The sequence below is a fragment of the Astatotilapia calliptera genome, chromosome 18, assembly GCF_964374335.1.
Source record: "Astatotilapia calliptera chromosome 18, fAstCal68.1, whole genome shotgun sequence".
Lineage (NCBI taxonomy): Eukaryota > Metazoa > Chordata > Actinopteri > Cichliformes > Cichlidae > Astatotilapia > Astatotilapia calliptera.
The window spans coordinates 27,082,160-27,101,476 of NC_137439.1; the positions used below are offsets into that span (position 1 = coordinate 27,082,160).

At 43.1% G+C, this 19,317-nt stretch overlaps 1 protein-coding gene across 2 annotated transcripts; it reads left to right on the top strand.

Moving 5' to 3' along the window:
- The first annotated feature begins 164 nt into the window (after nt 1-164).
- Nucleotides 165-12,764, top strand: LOC113010966 (phospholipid phosphatase 3-like). 2 transcript variants are annotated; one of them, XM_026150277.2, is made up of 6 exons: nt 165-528; nt 6,619-6,776; nt 9,525-9,805; nt 9,917-9,974; nt 10,067-10,243; nt 11,088-12,764. In XM_026150277.2, exons 1-6 carry the CDS (start codon nt 390-392, stop codon nt 11,214-11,216), a joined length of 942 nt encoding a protein of 313 aa, XP_026006062.2. In that variant the 5' UTR covers nt 165-389; the 3' UTR covers nt 11,217-12,764. The 2 variants fall into 2 exon arrangements, with proteins under 2 accessions (XP_026006062.2, XP_026006063.2); XM_026150278.2 differs by lacking the exon at nt 6,619-6,776 and adding an exon at nt 5,629-5,783 and having other exon boundaries at nt 175-528.
- The last annotated feature ends 6,553 nt before the right edge of the window (nt 12,765-19,317 follow it).

Genomic DNA, 19,317 nt, shown 5'->3' on the forward strand with positions numbered 1-19,317 from the left:
TGAAGGAGGAAAAAAGTTTATTTTTCTTTGCTTTGTTGCTGCTGTTGACTGGGGCGCCCCTCAGCCCTGAGAGGTGAGTGGGGTGGTGGGAGTCCCCACCGGGCACATGAAAGAGGAGGAGCCGGAGGAGGGGTTTTCTTGAAGGGCTGTGACAGGACCTATCCCTGCAGAAACGAGTAAAGGATGGTTAGAGGAAGGTGAGCCATTAGTGAGGAGCGAGTAGTTTCCACAGTGTTTTCCAGCTGACCAAAGAGACTCGCGTGACTGCTCCTACTTAGGATTCCTGTAGAGACACGTGTTGTAGACCGAGAAATAAACTCCAACAGCAACCAATTTATTTTTATTCTGCTTCCTCCTCCTTTTTTTAACCAAACACGCAAACGCTTTAAATGCAACGCTGTCTGATCTATGAGAAAGCCATGGCAGCCAACACGAAGAACGGCGGGAGTTCGCTCAACAACAACAACTGCAAAGACCACAGCGGGAGGAAGCTGCTGGTCGGAGTGGATCTGTTCTGCCTGTTTTTAGGTAAGAGTCGCGTCACGTTACTGTGGGCACCTTTGGCGGGAAGTTTGCGGCTTCTTGCTCGTTTCATTGTTACTCCTGGCGTGTTTCAAACGGACAGTTTGTCGCTCGTGTGCGGCTGCCCCGGCTCTCGATACCAGGGATGCCGAGCTCGTTTGATGTCGTGACACTTTCTTTAAGAGAAAACTAGTTTTTTACTGCACATTTCATTCCCGAGGCTTCTCAATATAAGAAAAAGAAGTGCAGTTTCACGTAGAAATGCTGCAGCATGTCAGTGGAAGAAAGTGGACTCTGCAAGACTCTTTGGGCGGAAATTGTAAGAAACAAATGTGTGAAAGTCCGCCCAGGCTGTCCTGTATTAATAAAGCTGAAATTTTTGGTAATTCATTCATTGTATTTATTTATTTTCTGTGGAGGCGTAAAAAGAACAGGCATGTAGATTGTGGGGAAAACTGAACTTTACTGTCATTTAATGATTTATCGGTAGCTTCATTGCTGTAGTATGTATGGCTGTGGGGGAAAGTCTTAATAATCAGTAGAAAAAGCTGTAGAAAAATTCTGAATATTCAGTTTAAAGGTCAAAATGTATTCCTTATTTTCCAAAGACATTCACATTAAAGTCCTTCCCAGGCCGATTCTAGTCCTCAGACCATACGTTTCACACCACTGAGTAATAATATAAATGTCTTTTTCCTGTAGTTCATTTGTGATATTAAAACACTGCATTTGTATCTCTTTTCTTTATGTCTGCTGTAAAAATGTGTATTAAATAAGACAAAAAGTGATAATATCACATGTGATTCTGCCACACCAGCTTTCACAAACTTTGTAACTGAAGCAAAGCAGTGGCTACTCTGGCCTGTTTATTTAGCTATTAAAGTACATGTGGATTTCCAAAAGTTACATTAGCTTAATCCCTAAAAAATGCAGTCCAAGTGGAAAGAAATTAATAAAGTGCTCCGGGAGGGATATACATTTCTTTGGTCTCCACCCACACCTGTGTGGACTTCTGCTTTGACTGTTCATTTTATTTTCCAGAATGGCCCACATTCCAAAGCAGCTGGAATTCTTCAGATCTGAACATCTGGCATAATATTTCTGTGTGTGTGGTGTAATTAAGGGAAGTGGTGAAAAGGTCAGAGCTGTGTGTGTGTGTGTGTGTGTGTGTGTGTGTGTGTGTGTGTGTGTGTGGATCCATTCTGGTCCTGTGATGTTCAGCAGCTGCACACACTGGGTGAAACATTCAGAACATGAAAGTCCCAGTTTTAAAAGTGGGGAGGGTGCTGTGTGGTTCAGACCTTTGACTTCATTTTCTGCTGTGATACAACCACATGTTTGCATTGTGTTGTTCACTGGAATATTGGTGTAAAGTCATGATTGCAAACACCGCAGCAGTGGTAAGATAAAGCCGCAACTATACTGGATAGCAGTTAAGCTATTGTTAACAGTGGTTTAGACTACAAACAATCTTTCTTTGACAAGCTATATTTAGTTTAAGTGTAATTTTATTTTTTGTATCTCTGTGGAGGGTAAATCCCCGTCGTTTCTTCTCTATGTACATAACTTCCCACAGAGAAGCTTGTCAACAAACCAAGAGTGTTTTTTCTGGCTAAAGATGTGGCTTGAACAGAGCAACCACAAGGAGGAAACGTCTGGCCAGCGCTGGTTAATCACCACTTCTCCTTCATTCTCACACACTGATTTGTACTTCTGGGGAAAACTGCATCCCAGGATATTGCTCCCCAGCTCTGTCATGCACTGAGTGAATGTGCTCCCCATGGACCCGTCAGTGCATGTAAAGATAACAACAGGGGAAGTCGGCTGGATGAGAAAGTCATGCTGAGTCAGTGTTGACTAGAACTGAATTGGGAGAAGGAAAAAGAAAGATGCCCCTCAATCAGCCCCGGGGCGAGGGGGTGATTGGGTTCACGTTTACTCTAAGCTGTAGCAACTGACTCTCCAGTTAATCGCGTGATCACGTTTACACGTGCCTTCGCCCAGCTTCACAACTAAGCTGGTGATTGGCGGTTAATGGGTAACGATCTGAATTTTTTACCACACCTTTTTTTTTTTTTTAAAATCCCTTAAGGCCTGCTCACCAGAATGAGAAAAACAGAGAACCTCACTTTCATAATGCGTTTCATTACTAATTGTAATTGGATGCGTTGGAGGCCAACACAAGCCTCTACAAGCAAAACCTTATTATTCGTTTCACCCCGTTCTAGATAACAGTCAGTCAACATTTTCTCAGGGCTTTGCCTTGGGGGATGAGGGGTGGGATTTAAGATGATTCAGGTGATTTGAGTAGGTTTTTGGAAATTCCTGTGAGAAAGCGATGATGACGAACCTGTGCACATTTCCTGGATATCAAATTTTTATTTGCCACGATGATGAAGCCCAATGGCCCTTTCTGCTCCAGATAATGTTTTTTTTTTTTTTTTTTTAATCCCTTAAGGCCTGCTCACCAGAATGAGAAAAACAGAGAACCTCACTTTCATAATGCGTTTCATTACTAATTGTAATTGGATGTGTTGGAGGCCAACACAAGCCTCTACAAGCAAAACTGAAACTAAAAGTGTCTTTGTATTTAGAATTTGGTTAAACGGAGCCTTTGGGAATAGTAAACATGAGCTTTCTTTCTGAAACGAGTTATTTCCAGTTAATCCAGTTCTTTCCAGGAACCCGTAGGCTCCTAGATTCCTTCTTGTGACACAATTTCCAAAAAAAAGCTTGACCCACAGACCTTTTGGAAAAGAGAAAAGCACTGAGGTGTTCCAGTTTAATAAATGTTTGTGTTAAATGAAATTGTTAGTCCAGTGTGGCAGTCAAGATGTGAGATTCACATTTGATTTCACTGGGATTTTCATTAAAACCCAAGCAGGCAGACCTGCGCCAACCCCCCACCCCCATGCTGAAATTGTGAAGTAGCTCAATTGCTGTGTGTGTGTGTGTGTGTGTGTGTGTGTGTGTGTGTGTGTGTGTGTGGTGAAAACAACTTCATCTGTGTATATGTCACAGCTGCCTCAGACGTGTATGTATACTTTTTTAGGCCAGCAGACAGCGAGGGATCCCTGCAAGTGGAAAATGTGCGTCTGTTTGTTTTTAATAGCCGTGTTGGCGAATGCCTCCTGGAGTATAGTGAGGATTGAATTCGGAGTGTGCGTTTACCGCATATTTATTCTAGTTTCCACAAGGTGTGGCTGCATGGAGCTGTCAGATCTTGATGATGTGTCTTCTGCCGTGTTTCGACGTTACGCCGCGCTCATTCGTGAGCTGAAAAAGTCATCATCGGTCTTCATTTACGGGGTTTGCTTATTTTCACATTTTGTCTCCACAGTTGTTTTGGAGAAGAGGTGCGAGAAGGAGATCATGAACTGCAGGAAAAAAAAATCTTCCAGCATTCTGCTTGTTTTTTATTGTCTTTGGGCCGATGCTGCTAGTGCGAAAGGCAGACTCACGGCTGCTGACTGGTGTTGTTGTTGGCAGTGATGAGGACACCCTCCACCCCCTCGCCCTCCCCCCCTGACTTTTAGATGAGGGGAAAAGGAGGGGAGGGAAAATCCCAAGATGCCACACTCACTGCTGATGCTGCAGCTCTGTTTCGGATGCAGGGGGTCAAAGGACTGTGGAAGAAAAACCTGAGGCAAGCAGGGGTCACATTTCTTCTTTTCTTTTTTTAATATATTCCAATCACCGCTTTGGAACCGTTGACCTCACGCTGGTTCCTCAAAAGCTGTGACCTCTTAAGTTCATCAGGCCGTTTGCCATCCATTGGTTTCTTTCCATCAGTCTCTGGCCTTGTGGTTTGTGGGTTTGCAAATGTGTTTAGATGCAGTCGCAGGGGTCGGGGCTCTCGGGTCAATGTGCTTCGCATGTAGCATTTTGAGCTTCTGTGCCCTTTTTTTTATTTTTATTATTATTATTTTCCCTCCCTAAATCCTTTGTATCAGCAGTTTGAACAGACTAAGTCCCTGCTTTGGAAAGGCTCGTGTTGCTCTTTTCATAGCCAGACTAACCAAACTGAAGGGATCAGACATGCAGGATTTAGCAGACTTTAAACTGCAGTGTATTTTTACAGTTCCAGAGCTGTTAATATGTCCCACCCTGCGCTTTTTCTTTTTTCTTCTTCACTGGACCTGCTTCACAGCCGCTCCATCCAGGTGTTTGGTTGAAGAACAACAGTGAAAGCGAGAGAATTAATAATGTGAATCCTGCTGAATGTGGCAGGACTTACCCCGGCATTCAGGGTGCCAGAGTTCTGTCTGTAACCTGAGCCCAGCCCACAGCCGAACCTTCAAAGGCACCCCCGAGTCAGCTGTATGTTTGTGTGTGTGGATGTAAAGGGGCTCAGCAGTGACTGGAGCATGTGTTGACATTTATTTTGAGAAATTGTGCCCGCTCCCCCGTCTGCTTGTTTTTCTTTGTGTCTGCAGATCGCGGACGTCTTCAGAGAGTGGCTCGAAAGCTAAACGTTGCTTTGAAGTCGTTTGAAAGTGTGTTTTCCAAATTCTGTCCGAGATTTGAGGCCTCCCCCTGGGTACCCTCGAATATCAAAGTCCTCGCTGAAGTCTGTTAGGAAATTGACGGGGAAAATAAGCTGTTTTGGGGGAGGAGGGGGTTGGCTTGCATCTTAACTACGCCCACTCTGTTTGTTATCGGAAGACAAATAAGATCTTTTTGGCACTTTTGCCGAAAAACACGCAGTCTATCGGACACAAACACCTCCCCCGAGGCGTCTTTTAAAAGGGCCTTTTTAAGAGTAAGAGCACTTCGGCAGGAAAGGAAGGAGGACTGATAGCGTGTGTTTTTTCTTGTCAGTTAACTGCAGCATTGCCTCCTAAGAACAGGGCCCATCTTACCCTCTTAATGGGAACTTGAAATCATTTGATGCTATTCTCGGCTCAAGCGGTTCACTTAAGTCAAGTGCAAAATGGTGATGATTTGATTTAATGGTTATCATTTTTTCTTCTTTTTACGATAACGGGCAAACAGGATGCGATAAGCTCGTAAACTTACTGTAAATGTTTTAAATGTGTTTTGTTTTTTCTCTCTGTTGATCCAACGTGTCTGTGTTTGTGGTCCTGTGTCTGTCCAACCATGCAGTGATGCTCGTTGCCGTGCTGTTGCACAAATTTCCCTTCCCGCCTTACCAGAGAGGATTCTCCTGCAGTGACAGCAGCATCAATCTGCCTTATAAGAACAGCACAGTGTCCACTGCGCTGCTCACGGCAGTGGGCTTCACTGTGCCTGTGGTCTCAGTAAGTTCCTGCGCGGTGAAGTAAGAAAACGAGAGAACACGTCGGGACGCTCTCAGTTCATTACCGGCTGCACTGTGACACCTTAGGGGGGGTCTGATTGGTTCAGCAGCCTCTCACTCACTCTCAGTGGTTTTGTCTCATTGACTGTAAATCACGTACATTACCGCCAACCATTTTCCACTGCGCGGTATCGTTAACTTCTAGATTTAATTGCTACCCTTCAGGCTGCCTCGGTTTCCATTTATTTCACTGCTTCAATAAAATTAAATATTTTACACGTTTAGAAATGGGACTATATAATAATGCAATTACCAGCAACTCCCTAAGATGATCAAAGAGTCATCTAGTCTATGAAATCTTAAATGATCCTAAAAACACACACAGTTTCCCACACTCTTGCTTATGTACGTTTTTAAAAAGAGATTTTCAATTCACTAAATTTTCTGTCGTCTGCTGGGATTTGGATATATGCGTTATCCCAAAAATAGATATCTGAGCTCGTTTTTCTATCAGAGAATAAGTCAGTTTTCAGCTGGCTTGGAGAGTTACAGATAAGTCTGAAAGCAGTGATTGTCCAAAATCCGTCTTAAAACGTGTTGTATTTTAACAAAACTGGAATAATTTCTCCATCGGTTGTGGATAGCAGCCACAGAATGAACTGAGCCGGTCCCACGTGTTCGCTCGTTACCTCTTGCTTGTATCCGCGTCCTCCTGTAATTTGCGTGGCATTAACCCAGCACCTCCGTCTCTCTTTCTCCCTCTCCCTTTCTTCTCCATCACCCATCCCCACCAACCCTCCTTCCTCTCTGTGCCGCTCGCTGCTTCTTCACACTAGCCGGCCTGCCTTTCTTGGTCATTGAAACCAGCGCAGTTCAGCCTTACCATAGAGGGTTTTACTGCGACGATGAGTCCATCAAGTATCCGGCCAAAAACGGAGACACCATTAGCGACGGTGTGCTTAGCGCTGCTGGCATTCTAATCTCCATCCTCTCTGTAAGTCCTCTCACCCTGACCACTAATGTCATCACCTCCTCTCATGTTTTTGCACCTTGCCCATATACTAGCAGCACCATTGAACTGCAGTTGATGTTAACCACATCCTTTGTCATCATCCATCAGTCTTTATTCATTGTTACAGCCAAGTGTCCAGCACAGACGATTTGTAGTAACGCTGATACACTTTTCCAGCTGTTAGATTAGAACAGTTGTTTTTCACCAAGTAAACCTGCAATCTTCTCTGTGCGCTTTACTGTATGTGCTGAGAAATGCGGGGTTTATCGCTGGGCTTTATCTTACAGTTGATGCGTTCTGGCCATAAACTGAGATTGTCCCGGGAGATGGCTGGAACGACGACTCCTCGTACCTGCACCATCACACCTTATTATTCGTTTCACCCCGTTCTAGATAACAGTCAGTCAACATTTTCTCAGGGCTTTGCCTTGGGGGATGAGGGGTGGGATTTAAGATGATTCAGGTGATTTGAGTAGGTTTTTGGAAATTCCTGTGAGAAAGCGATGATGACGAACCTGTGCACATTTCCTGGATATCAAATTTTTATTTGCCACGATGATGAAGCCCAATGGCCCTTTCTGCTCCAGATAATGTTGCTGCTTCAGGTTTCAGATGGCCATCAGCGGGCCCTGCAGAGAGAAGCCTAACATTTCACAAACACCTCAGAGTGCACAGCTGCACTGAGGCTCAAAATAATCCAATAGAAACGCTTATAACTGCATATTTTAATAGTGCAAACACTAAATATATCTTAAGCTGTCATCCTTATGAAAATCAGGAGAAAATATTTTAGGTATCCTTTCTGAAAAAATCCATGAATAGTTTGGAATTAGGGTCCACAGAAAAATCCCCAAATAGGCGGAAGGTCGACTGTGAAGATTAATTCTATTGTTCTAGTGCATTTCCAGTTCACTAGTTACGTAAACGGCTATTAAACATTACATCTCAGCAAACTACAAACCTTCAGCAGGCATTAAAGGCCTCACACTGGTGATCACAGTAAAGGAACTGTGGTACGATACCGTAGATTCTTTGATCGTGGTTTTAGAATTGCGACAGGATAAATGCACACACAGTATTTTAAACAAATACCACTGACATGCAAGAAAGTGAGCACAAACATCCAAATCACACACAATAACGGATAAATAAGACTAAAATAAATGGACAAGCAGCCTGGACAGGAACATGGAGCATACACACATTAATGATAAAAAGAATAATGATGATGATGATGATGATAATTCTGCTCAGCGCTGCTGCAGCACATGCTGTCACCTGACAGAGCGACATGTCGCCGGCTGTCATCATCTCGCCCTGCAGTCACCAGAGCAGACTCTGGGCCCTCAGGGGCTTTTAATGGTGAGGAGACCTGGCTGTGCAATTATGGTTGATGCAATGGTTGTTTGGTTAAATACTGTAATTGCTGGGGTGGAATTGTGGCGAAAGCCCCAAACAAGAAGGCTCTGCCAAATATCGCATTTTCCCCTGGCGCAACATGACTTTAAAATCCACGTTTTCTTTTTTTTCTTTTTCCCCCCCTGGAGCGTTCTGGCCAACCTCTGTTTTCTGAACCAGAAGGCGCAAACATTAAGCCATTTAGTGCTTCATTTCCCACTATAGAACTAGAATCCAATGTGTCGTAAATGATTTATGCCCAACTTTATTAGAAGGGAAGAAAACACTGTGTCACTTTGGAAATGCGAAACTTTCGACATAAGCCACAAATTAGTGTCCTGCCCCACGATTATCTTTGAGGTTTCAGTGCAACAGGCATAGATTCTCGAATGCCAGCTCGTTCGCAAAGTATAAAACAAAACAAATCTCTCAAAGAAGGGGAACCAGATGTTTTGTCCCCCTTCCCCTCTTTCCCATGAAAGCCGCTGAGCTGTGTCGAGCCGGCTCTAAAGGCCTGAATGGTGGGAAAATGACGCGCTCGCACTATCAGCTTGTTAAATCTTCTTAAGGGGCTATCCCTCCACAGAGAGACTTTCCCAGAATCCGACTTATTTCTGTGCCGTTCGAAAGAATTTCTTATGAAGCTGAGACACTAACATGAAAACAACTCACACGTCCCTTGTGAAATCTGAGCTGTTTCGGTAAGGCAGGGGAAAAACAAACGTGCCCCCGACGTGCGCCTGTGGAGTCTGGCCTCCAGAATCAGACACAGCACCCAGCTCAGCGATTCTCCTGATTAGAACCACCGGGGCCCGGCCCCTCCTCCCTCCTCCGATGCTGACTTCCATCCTTCCACTCTCGAGCTGAGACAACAGCGGATGAGGAGGAAGGGGAGGAGGGAGGCTGAGGGGGGACTGCGAGGCGTTTTTGAGCTCCAGCAGCTGTTTTGAGTTACCTCCTCCTAAACACGCCTCACTCCATCAGTCGCTGGTTTAGACTGCGGTCTATTTACACACTTCTAGAAAACTATACAAGGTGGACTCGGTCTGACACCCCCCTCCTGTCGTCTCACTGTTGTTATAGTTGTAGAATGGCACAGGTAAACACTTCAAACTCTAAACAAGCTCTTCTCGAGCCCCTTCTCAAAGAAATCACTGCATTCTCGTAGCTGTAATAACAACATCTACGGTCTTAATAGTTAATAGTGTGTTCATTATTTATTTGTTCTGATATTTAAAATATAAATGAATAGAAGCTCCCTCAGGAATAGGTCTTTGTTGTCTTTGTTACCAGTCGTGTCACTGACATTGCTTTCCCGTCTCTCCCCCTCAGATTATAATTGGTGAGAGCTACAGGATCTACTTTTTGAATGAAGGCTCCAAGTCTTTTGTGGGGAACCCGTACATTTCCGCTCTGTACAAGCAGGTCGGGGTGTTCATCTTTGGCTGTGCAGTCAGCCACTCCTTCACCAATATCGCCAAAGTGTCAGTGGGCCGTCTGCGTCCTCACTTTCTTGACGTGTGCGATCCTGACTTCTCCACGGTCAACTGCTCTCTGGGCTACATCACTGACTACCAGTGTCGGGGCCTGGAGAGCAAAGTTCAGGAGGCCAGGTATAACGGGCAAAGCTCAAAATGTTCTAAATATCCCAAATAAAATGCTTGATTGGCCGCTGTGTTTTTTTAAGCCGTTTCAACATGCTGACTGCCATCTGCTCTCCTCAGGAAGTCTTTCTTCTCTGGACATGCATCCTTCTCCATGTACACGATGCTTTATTTGGTGGTAAGTTTCTGACCTTTTTATTCTCGTACCATCTTACTCATCCTGTTATTCTCTGCATGAATACTCAGTATGTCAACGTCTCTCTCTTGCAGTTTTACCTCCAGTCTCGCTTTACTTGGCATGGAGCCCGTCTGCTTCGCCCTTTAACCCAGTTCACCCTCATCATGATGTCTTTCTACACCGGCTTGTCCCGCGTGTCTGATCACAAGCACCACCCCACTGACGTGCTGGCTGGTTTCGTACAAGGAGCCCTGGTGGCTTACTGCATAGTGAGTGGCTGTGTTGCAAACTAGTGCACTAGATTTGTTCAGAAATCGAAGAGCCCTCAGGCTAAATCTTTCTAATAGAATGATGCCGTTCTAGTGGACAATCACCTCGCTTTTATTTTGAAAGTTCAGTCGTTGCTAACCAAAAAGCCCACCTTGCGTTTCTCTAGTGGCTTCTTTGCCCACCAGGTTGGTGTTGTGGATGTCCTCACTCTCATTAAGCTACTTAACAAGAGGGGATCTTGTCCAATCGTTAGATTTTCTCCAACTACTATCCTACTCCTGCATCACCACAAATGTTTATCTGTAGAAAATGATGCTTTTTTTGTGTGTGGATGCTGTTGGGGTCTATATGTTAAGTCTTAGGATGACAGTGAGCATTATCTATGGAGCGTAAACTAAAGGTTTCCATATCAGTATGTAAGAAAATGACAATGGTAATGATGTTCTATATTGGGTGAGACTGTGCCTTGTAAATGATGCAAAGATTTTTTTTCCTTTCATCATTTAGACGCACAGTCGGTTTATAATTTATGTTGCAAAAAGCATGTTTACAAGTGGAAAAAGCAAAGGGACCACATACAGAACCCTGAGGAACACCAAACTGTATTTCTAAAGGACAGAAAGTACGAGTGAAAGTAGGAGGAGTAAGACTTTAAATGGGAGGAACAAAATACATTTGTCTAGTACTGACATACTCATAAAAATCCCTCCATGTAAACAATGCATTGTCTATTTTCTATCTTACATTCTTAATGTTATTTGATAACATTTTTAACATTTTTAACATTTTGCCCCTTTGCGATGCTCAAACGTTAAAGGAGTGTTCTCTCTATGCTCTCCACAGGTCTTCTTTGTGTCAGACTTGTTCAAGCCCAAAGGAAGACGCTCTACTTTGTCTTCAACCCCTCTGAAGAAAGAACTTGTTCCCACCGTAGACATCAGAGAGCGGAGCAACCACCTCATCATAGCATAGAGAAGGCTGCAGAGTGACTGTATATAACCCTGACCTGTGCCTTTTTTATTTTTTTAAATTAAATCACAACTACAGCCACTAGTCAATACTGAATAATGGAAACTTCAAAGATCTGGAACATGCAGACAAATCCAGAGTCTTGAACATCTCACTGGATGAGAAGACGCTGCGGAAAAGCAGTTAAGCGACTTTAGCTCTCTGAATGGAAATTTGTCTTTATTTCCCCTCCGATTTACCAGACGATCTCAGAGTGGAAAAGAGAGCTGACCTCCTTTTGATTAAGAGATCCTTGTCCCTGTTTTGTGTTATGAAGATTTCTGGAGATGTCAACTGTCAGCTTAGAAATGGCAGCTGTAAACAAAGCTGTGCGGCTTTCTTGCCTCAGCTGCATCTATGAGTCCCGGGGTGCTACTCTGCTCCTGCCACTCGCTCACTGTGTGACCTGTCCTAACAAACCATGGCAACCAAACAAATTCCTTAATTTCAGGAAGGATGTTGTTTTTGTTTGGTTTGATTGCAACACAAGCAGTCTGTGTGATTTATAGCACTAAACTCGGTATTCTTTGTCACCACTTGAATGACATAAAGTGAAGCTTTTGGAAAGCTTTGTAAGCCGTCAAGTTTAAAAAAAAAAAAAAAAAAATGTGCACGATGTAATGTTGCTTAGAAGCTGCACATAAGTAACAGTAGTTGGGAAGTACAGTGAAGGCGTATGTTTTGGATGTGGGCCTGTTTCTGCTGGGCAGGACAAGCCCACACTGAGCCATTTAATGAAATGCCTGTTGTATGTACCAAGCGGGTACTCACAAGTGTGTGTGTGTGTGTGTGCGCGCGTGTGTGTGTGTGCGTGTGTGTGTGTGTGTGTGTGTGTGTGTGTTCAGTACATCTGTATATGCACACATACACCTAAAAACAACAAGATGCGCACTCATAGAGCAGCAGCTACCCGTTTCAGGACCAAAGCACAATTTAGTCATTATTTTCAGCACATTGTAAATAACTCAAAGTCATGTAAAGTAACACAAAAGGGCTAGCAACAAGCTAGGGCTAGCTCTGCATTATATAATAGACGACCATTTTATAATGATGCCAGTATATTTGTATGTTTTTAATGTAATTACCTAGCACAATGATAACTGTTACCACTGGGTGAAATATCAAAATGTCATCCTAACTCGACGGAGTTGAAACTTTAGTCTGACATGTTTATAAATGTACTTTATATAGAATCTGAGCATTCTTGTATATATTTTTAATTTTTTCCCCCACGTGTTGTTCGTGCTGTGCGTGTGTACAGCAGGCATTTTGGTGAAATGTCCACTATGACTCTGACACCTGTGTAAATGGAATACGAGCTTCTTGAAGAGGCAGAGCATGAATATTAAGTTTTATAAAAAACAAAGCTCTCTAAGCAGACAGCTTCAGTACTTTTTTTTTTTCTTTTTTTTATAGAGTTTGAGTATTTTTCTAACTTTGTGAAATTTTGTACGATGAAACTGTGTGACTATATCAAAATAAAAATGTCTTTAATAAAACGCCTAAAACCAAGAGCGAGAGTGTGTTTGGTTTGTTATTTTACTTGAAGACAAAAAAGAAATTCTCCGAAATTCTCTTTCTTTATATCTCTGTATAGTCGCTGGCAAGCCAGTGCGTGTGATGGAGCGATTTTTGGGTGTGGGGCAATACTAGACTTCCATGCGCAGCTTCCTGTGGGGGAAATGGTGAACATTCCAGGCTTTAACCCCTCTCCCCAATGGCTTGCTGGAATAATATAGAGTCCACACAAACTATGGCAGAGCGGTAAAATACATTCACATGTGAAAACGCTTGCAGGCTATATAGTTTGCCTGCCCTTATATACTTCTATGTTGCCTGTAAATGTATATGTTATCCACAGGTTGTGCTGTTTAACTGTACGTTTCTTTATGTGCCAGCATGTTCTCCTGAGCTGCTGAGGCACGACACCCAGAGGGAGACCAGAACTGATTAGTTTAATAAGCTGCAAAATGTGTTTTGTTTATATGACTATGTCAGGAGTAATGCTATTGTGTACCAGCTGCCTTGTGTTATGCTACTACTAAATTACTGTTTCCAGTGTCTTAATTTGCCATGAGACTACACCATACTGTGTGTGTGTGTGTGTGTGTCCACTCTGAGCTAGGCTACATTATGGGTTATTTTTAGGTATTCTATCTGGAACACAGTCCAAAACAAAACATCTCAACAATTCCTGAATGGATTCACATAGCTGCAGTACAGACCTTTTTTGTACACTGATACTCCTTTCTGCAGATCTGGCAAACGGGCCGTTGCTGGTTCATGTAAAAAGCATTACTACAGCTGTGTTACTGTCACCAGAAACTCTGCATTTAAAAATCGGGCATATTTAGATGCTGATGGGATTAATAACAGTGTTAAGGGCTTGAATCTAACAGACGTCTGTTTTCACGTAAATGTTCAGCACTCCAACTTTGAATTACATTTGCTCTCTATAGAGAATGAACCCAGTTATTTATGGTGGTGATCATCACAGTGTAAAACTAAGGCAGGAATATCAGTCTGTGCAGAAATCATAAGCCATTTTGATACCATTTCATTGGCTTTGCTGCAAATGAAAGTGACAATAAGTGCACTGGAGAGGCAACAACAAGACCCCCGTCAAGAAAGGGAACAGTTCCTCTTTCTTAAATGTTGCAGATTTGTTGACTGCACATCCATGATGAAAATCTCCCATTCCAAAGGTGCACAGGCACCTGTCTGCAGCATCCAAATGTGCAGGTTTGACCTGTCACATGATCATAGATGCACTTTTGCATGCCCTGGTTGTAACAAGTGGTTATTTGACTTACTGTTGCCTTCCTATCAGCTGGAAGCAGTCTGGCCATTCTCCTCTGACCTCAATGAGGCATTTTTATCCAGAGAATATTTCCTTCTTTATGGGCCATTCTCTGTAAACCCTAGATATGACTATGCAGGAAAATCCCAGTAGATCAGCAGTTTCTGAGATATGTTCCGCCCTGTCTGGCACCGACAACCACGCCACATTCAAAGTCAGTTAAATCACCTTTCTTCACAGGTCGTCTTGGCCTAAACAAATTGAGTTGCTGCCATGTGATCACTTGATTACATATTTGTATCCGAAAGCAGTCGAATGGGGTTTTTTTTTTTGTTTGTTTGTTTCTTTCTTTCTTTCTTTCTTTCTTTCTTTCTTTCTTTCTTGAATGTGATTCAGAGGCTTTCTTAATCAGAAGCTCTCAGCTCTGAAATACTGAAATACTTTCATGTGGTTTGGAGGGGGGAACAAAAAGAGAAGTTGCTGCTGTGTTTTCCCACTGTGGTTTAACTCCTGATATTTGTGAAGTAATTACTCTGTGTGACTTACAAATTCTTCCCATGAACTCTGCGGCAGTGTTGTGGTCGGTCTGAAGTCTTGCTTCTTTGTTGTTTGCCCCCTGCACACACAGAGACTTTAAAAGCCATCTAAGATTATTTGTCATGCAACTCTTATTAGCGATGGTGTTTCTGGTCATGCGTGCACAATGTTCCGAGGGCATCCTTTCAGATGTTTTTTGGTAGTTTGGACAGAAAAGAAAAACAGCATTTGTGTAGTTGTAGTTTTTTTTTTTTTAAATTAATGCAGTTAGAAGAAAACAAAACCTGGTCTATTCTTCGACAAAGTTTGGCCTTGCTGCTCCTTCCGTCAACTTTGAAGCCTGTCGTGGAGTTTGACGCCACATGATATTATTGGCAGGACTTGCTGAGGTCACTGGTCCTCTCCCTCTGACAGATGGAGGGATGCTGAGAGGAAGCGTGGCACACCCTCCGAGTGCCCTCGCTGATAAGTGACCTCATTACGGCTCCGCTGGGCATGTTTTTCTTATTCACAGAACAGAATGATGACGGCTGGCTCCTCGGGGGACCTCGGCTTTTGAGCTGTGCCAAGTTTTCTGACTTTCTGAGAGTTTTTCTCTTCTTGGCTCATGGCTCACATTTAGTTTCAAAGACAATCAGTACCAGGCTGAAATACTCACATTGCACTGAAACACATTGCGTTATCTGATGTCTCTATACCAGCAGCTTGTGAGAACATTTAAAGACCAGGTGTTTTTAACATGTTATTATGTAAGCTTATTTTACTCATGCTAATACAATACAAGCTAACGCCCCTTCTGAAACCTCTAAGCGCTAATGTTAGCCATAATATATTGCGTCCATGCCCAGAAGCTCTTATTCTTGGCAGAATCTTGGGGTTAAGTTCTGCTGCTGTAAGCAGTTTTCTGAATACGTGTCTCTTTCCTCTCTCCTTGTTTCTCTCTTTGTTCTCCTTGTACCTGCAGACTGTAAACATCAGGAGGAAGGCCAAATAACATTTGCTATGTCAGGACCCTCAGCCCAAAACACTATATATAAATATATAGACTACTTAGAGTTAGTAATGTTAGGATTGTACAGACACTACTGCTTGTTCCTGAAGTTTTTGAGACAGCTCTCTTTGTCTGTGGAAGTCACGTCACGTGTGGATGGCTGGCAATCATTATGTTTTTTTGATAGTGTCTTTTATTGCTTGTGATGGGGTGCTGATGATGATCGAACTATTGATCTGAGACATTTGTCTCAGATTCTGACATGTCCCAGCCTCAAAAGCGAGGGACCGATCAGATCTTTGAATGCTTTGAAAAGGAATCAGTTGACGTGATTCGGGCATTTGAGTTGGAATGACCCATAATCAGATTTTCCGAGGGATGATCCGTTTCAAATTTGATAACATGATTATGAGGTGGATTTTGCCGTTTTAGCTACCCTAACAACTACAACACTAATAGAAGGAATGGTGAAAACTTACAGACGATTGTAAGTTTCATTTAGTGGGAATTTTACTTTACTTTTACTGCTTTCTATCAAGTCAAATATATTGACCTCCATAAAATCTCAATACCCAAGCAACATGTTATTCAAAGCCATTAGTCACAGAAAACCTGCCTCTACGTACCCCAGAAACATATTCCATCCCAGTCCCAACTCCTCAAACTGATTTCCCAATCCCAAATCCCAAGGCCATGTACTCCCTCTTATTTCTTTCTCCGCTGAAGAATTTGAACAAATTACCTCCATATGTGTCTGAAGGAGTCCCATGGGAGGAGGGCCAAGAAGAATATAGTGCTGACAGAACACAAACACTGACTTCATCAAACATTGCAGGCATGCTCTGATGCTCACCATATGCTCACCTGGCACTAGCAGGCATTTGCTGACAGCACAGCAGCATCTCACCAGTGAGGTTCTTTATCTTCTTCTGCCACATGTTCAGTATCTGAGGAGCGGAGGCGCGCGGAGGCTGGTCATGGTAGCTGCTATCACCGCTGAGGCAAAACATCACCACACAGCGGAGGGTCTGTGTTTATACAAGCCTTCAAATGATAAGTTAACAGTGAGAAAGCAAAGATTGAAAATGTCAATCAAATTTCAATATTTCTTGTGTACGTTAACAAAATCGCTCTCTGTGGAGCCTCAAAGAAGCCGAGAGGAAGACCGAGTATACGTTTCCATTGGTGACTGACGTTACACCTCAGGTACTGCACTCGGCCCACTGAAACCTGTATTTCCACTGGCACCTGGCCAGAGGCTTTTGACCTTGTTCGCTTTCGTTCTCATGCCATTTGCCGGTGACCTTTCAGGCAATGAAAAGCATGCCTCTGGAGAAATATCGCTTACAGAAAGCCTTCGCCGGTTTTAAAGAGAAAAATCACCTAATTAAGCGCAGCAGTAATTCATACAATCATCAATGTGTCTGGAGCTATGGTCCTCCCTCTGCGCTGACCTCCACCATTAGGAATGTGTGATTCAGCAGGGGAGAGAAAAGTGGACTGCTCCTATCTACTGAGTGCCAAGCTGTGCCGTAACAGAGCTACGGGGCTGATCCAGAGGGACTCCATCAGCGGGCTCTGCCTCCTCCCAGGCGTCTTTAACAGCACAACATGCACAGATAGATTGAGGGGGAGGATCTTTAAGGATTTGGCAGTAACAGCCTTTCTGAGTACCAAAAGTGCTATTGCATTTGGACCCTCTGCTCAGCTGTTCGACTTGTTATTTGATGGTGGTTAGAGATCCTTATTAGAAATCCTGGGTGCTGGTTTAGCTCAGTGGGTGAGCAGGCGACCATGTGCCGGGTTTGAGTCTGATCTGCATGGCTTCCCATTTCTCTCTCCGTGCTTTCCTGTCTATCTTCACTGTTTCTATCCGATAAAGGCAACACACACACACACACACACACACACACAAAAAAGAACACATTCCACATTAGACTGAACAGTTATATAAGTTACCTTATTGCTGTTCTGCTGGACAACATTCACAAGAAAGCACTGATTACTAAAGTCACCCCATGGGAGGCCAGCAGATTGGAATCAGTGACTCTGAGCACACTGGAATTTTGATTTCTTTGCTCTGATCATCTAAACCTAGCATCAGCGTCTTTTTACTGGAGGAGGTAGACAAAATTCTGACAAAGCAACATGTGAGTCAAGTCATGCAGCTGACTCACATCTGGGAAAAGAGATGGAAGGTGATGACTTAAGCCTTGGAAATGAAAGTAGCTCCCAAAGCATGCGATAGCCTCAGTCTCTTCTCGTACCCAGCGCTTATTAGTGACAATGGGTCAAACGTGTGATGTGAAAGTGGTCACCTTCAGTGGAAAACCCACAGGAGATTGTGTCCATCAGCTGAACGGTGTGATTTTCTTAATCTGATTATTTTGGTTTTAAAACCCACAACTTGACACTTCACTGTCCTCGGTTCACCCTCCCTGCTGTCGTTGGCTCTGTTTGCAGCTTTTAAACCCTACAGGCAAACCTTAGCAGCTCAAAAGCCAGACGTAACCCTCGGCACTCGACGAAGAGTAAAACAGAGCAAAGAGGGAAAGAATATTGGACATCGTTTACAGACAGCTCCAGATCAATGATAATGTCAGCATTCCCACGAGTGGCCAAAAAATCAATAAATGCAGTTAGAAAAAAATAATAATACAAGAGGTGGGGATATTGATAGTTTTTCTGAAATGAGATGCTATATGTATTGATCAACTGGTGGTAGCTATATTGATTAAGTTGTTCATCAATATTTCTGTTGTTGTACATCTATTAGTGTAGCCTCCTTTAGTCTATACATGCATGTAATCTTGTTTATTGCTTATTTAATTAAGCTAGTAATAAAATAAGTATAATACATATGGATTAGTGCTTTGGTAATCTTCTGTGGACAGTATATTGATAAGTCTGGTGACTTGATGTCTATAATGATGGATTTACTGCAGTATGCATCACTAAATCGAATGAAAAAAGCAGAAATGTAGAAGTAAATGTCCAATTTCTACTATGAATTAGCTAATGTGTCAGCAGATACAGCAGTATTTGCAAGTAAAAAGTAAGTGCAATTTTGCAATTTCATTAGTGCAGCATCCATTTCAAGAGCAACATCCCAAAGTGTTTCAAAACAAAATGCTAGAACATAGAAAAAGTCTAAATGTTAAAGGGTCTAATGCTGGACTTCATTGGACTGTGTTGGTTTTAGCACAGTGTAACCAGTAAACTGTACTGCTTAACGTTTATCAAAAGTAGTATCAGAAGGGACACCAAACCAAAATATCTGAAATTCTTTCCTGTGTTGGAACTCGCATCAGTTCCCAGAGGTTTAAATGTTTTCTTGGGAAGGATAGGAAGATCTTTCCTCTGTGCACTGGATTCTCCAGCTCCTCCTTACTCCAGGCGGTAGAGATCCCTGAGTGATGCCTGGGCTTTCTCCGGAGCTCTGGGAGGAAAATCCTGTTTAATGTCTCCACAATAACATTCCCTGGGGTTATTTATTCAGGAATGTTAATGTGCTTAGAATCTACTAGCCAGTATGGCCTCTGACACAGGCTCCTCTGGGTTTTCCTATCAAGCATTCAATCAGGCGCAGCACTAGCTCTTTGGTGCCGCTGCCATCTGTTTAAACAACAAAGATTGATGCAGCAGGAATCTATTGATGACCCTGCAGTCAGACAGTGCGGCTTATCAGTGTGTGCACAAGCCTGCCCGGATGCTCATCCACGCAGTGTGCGCTTCTG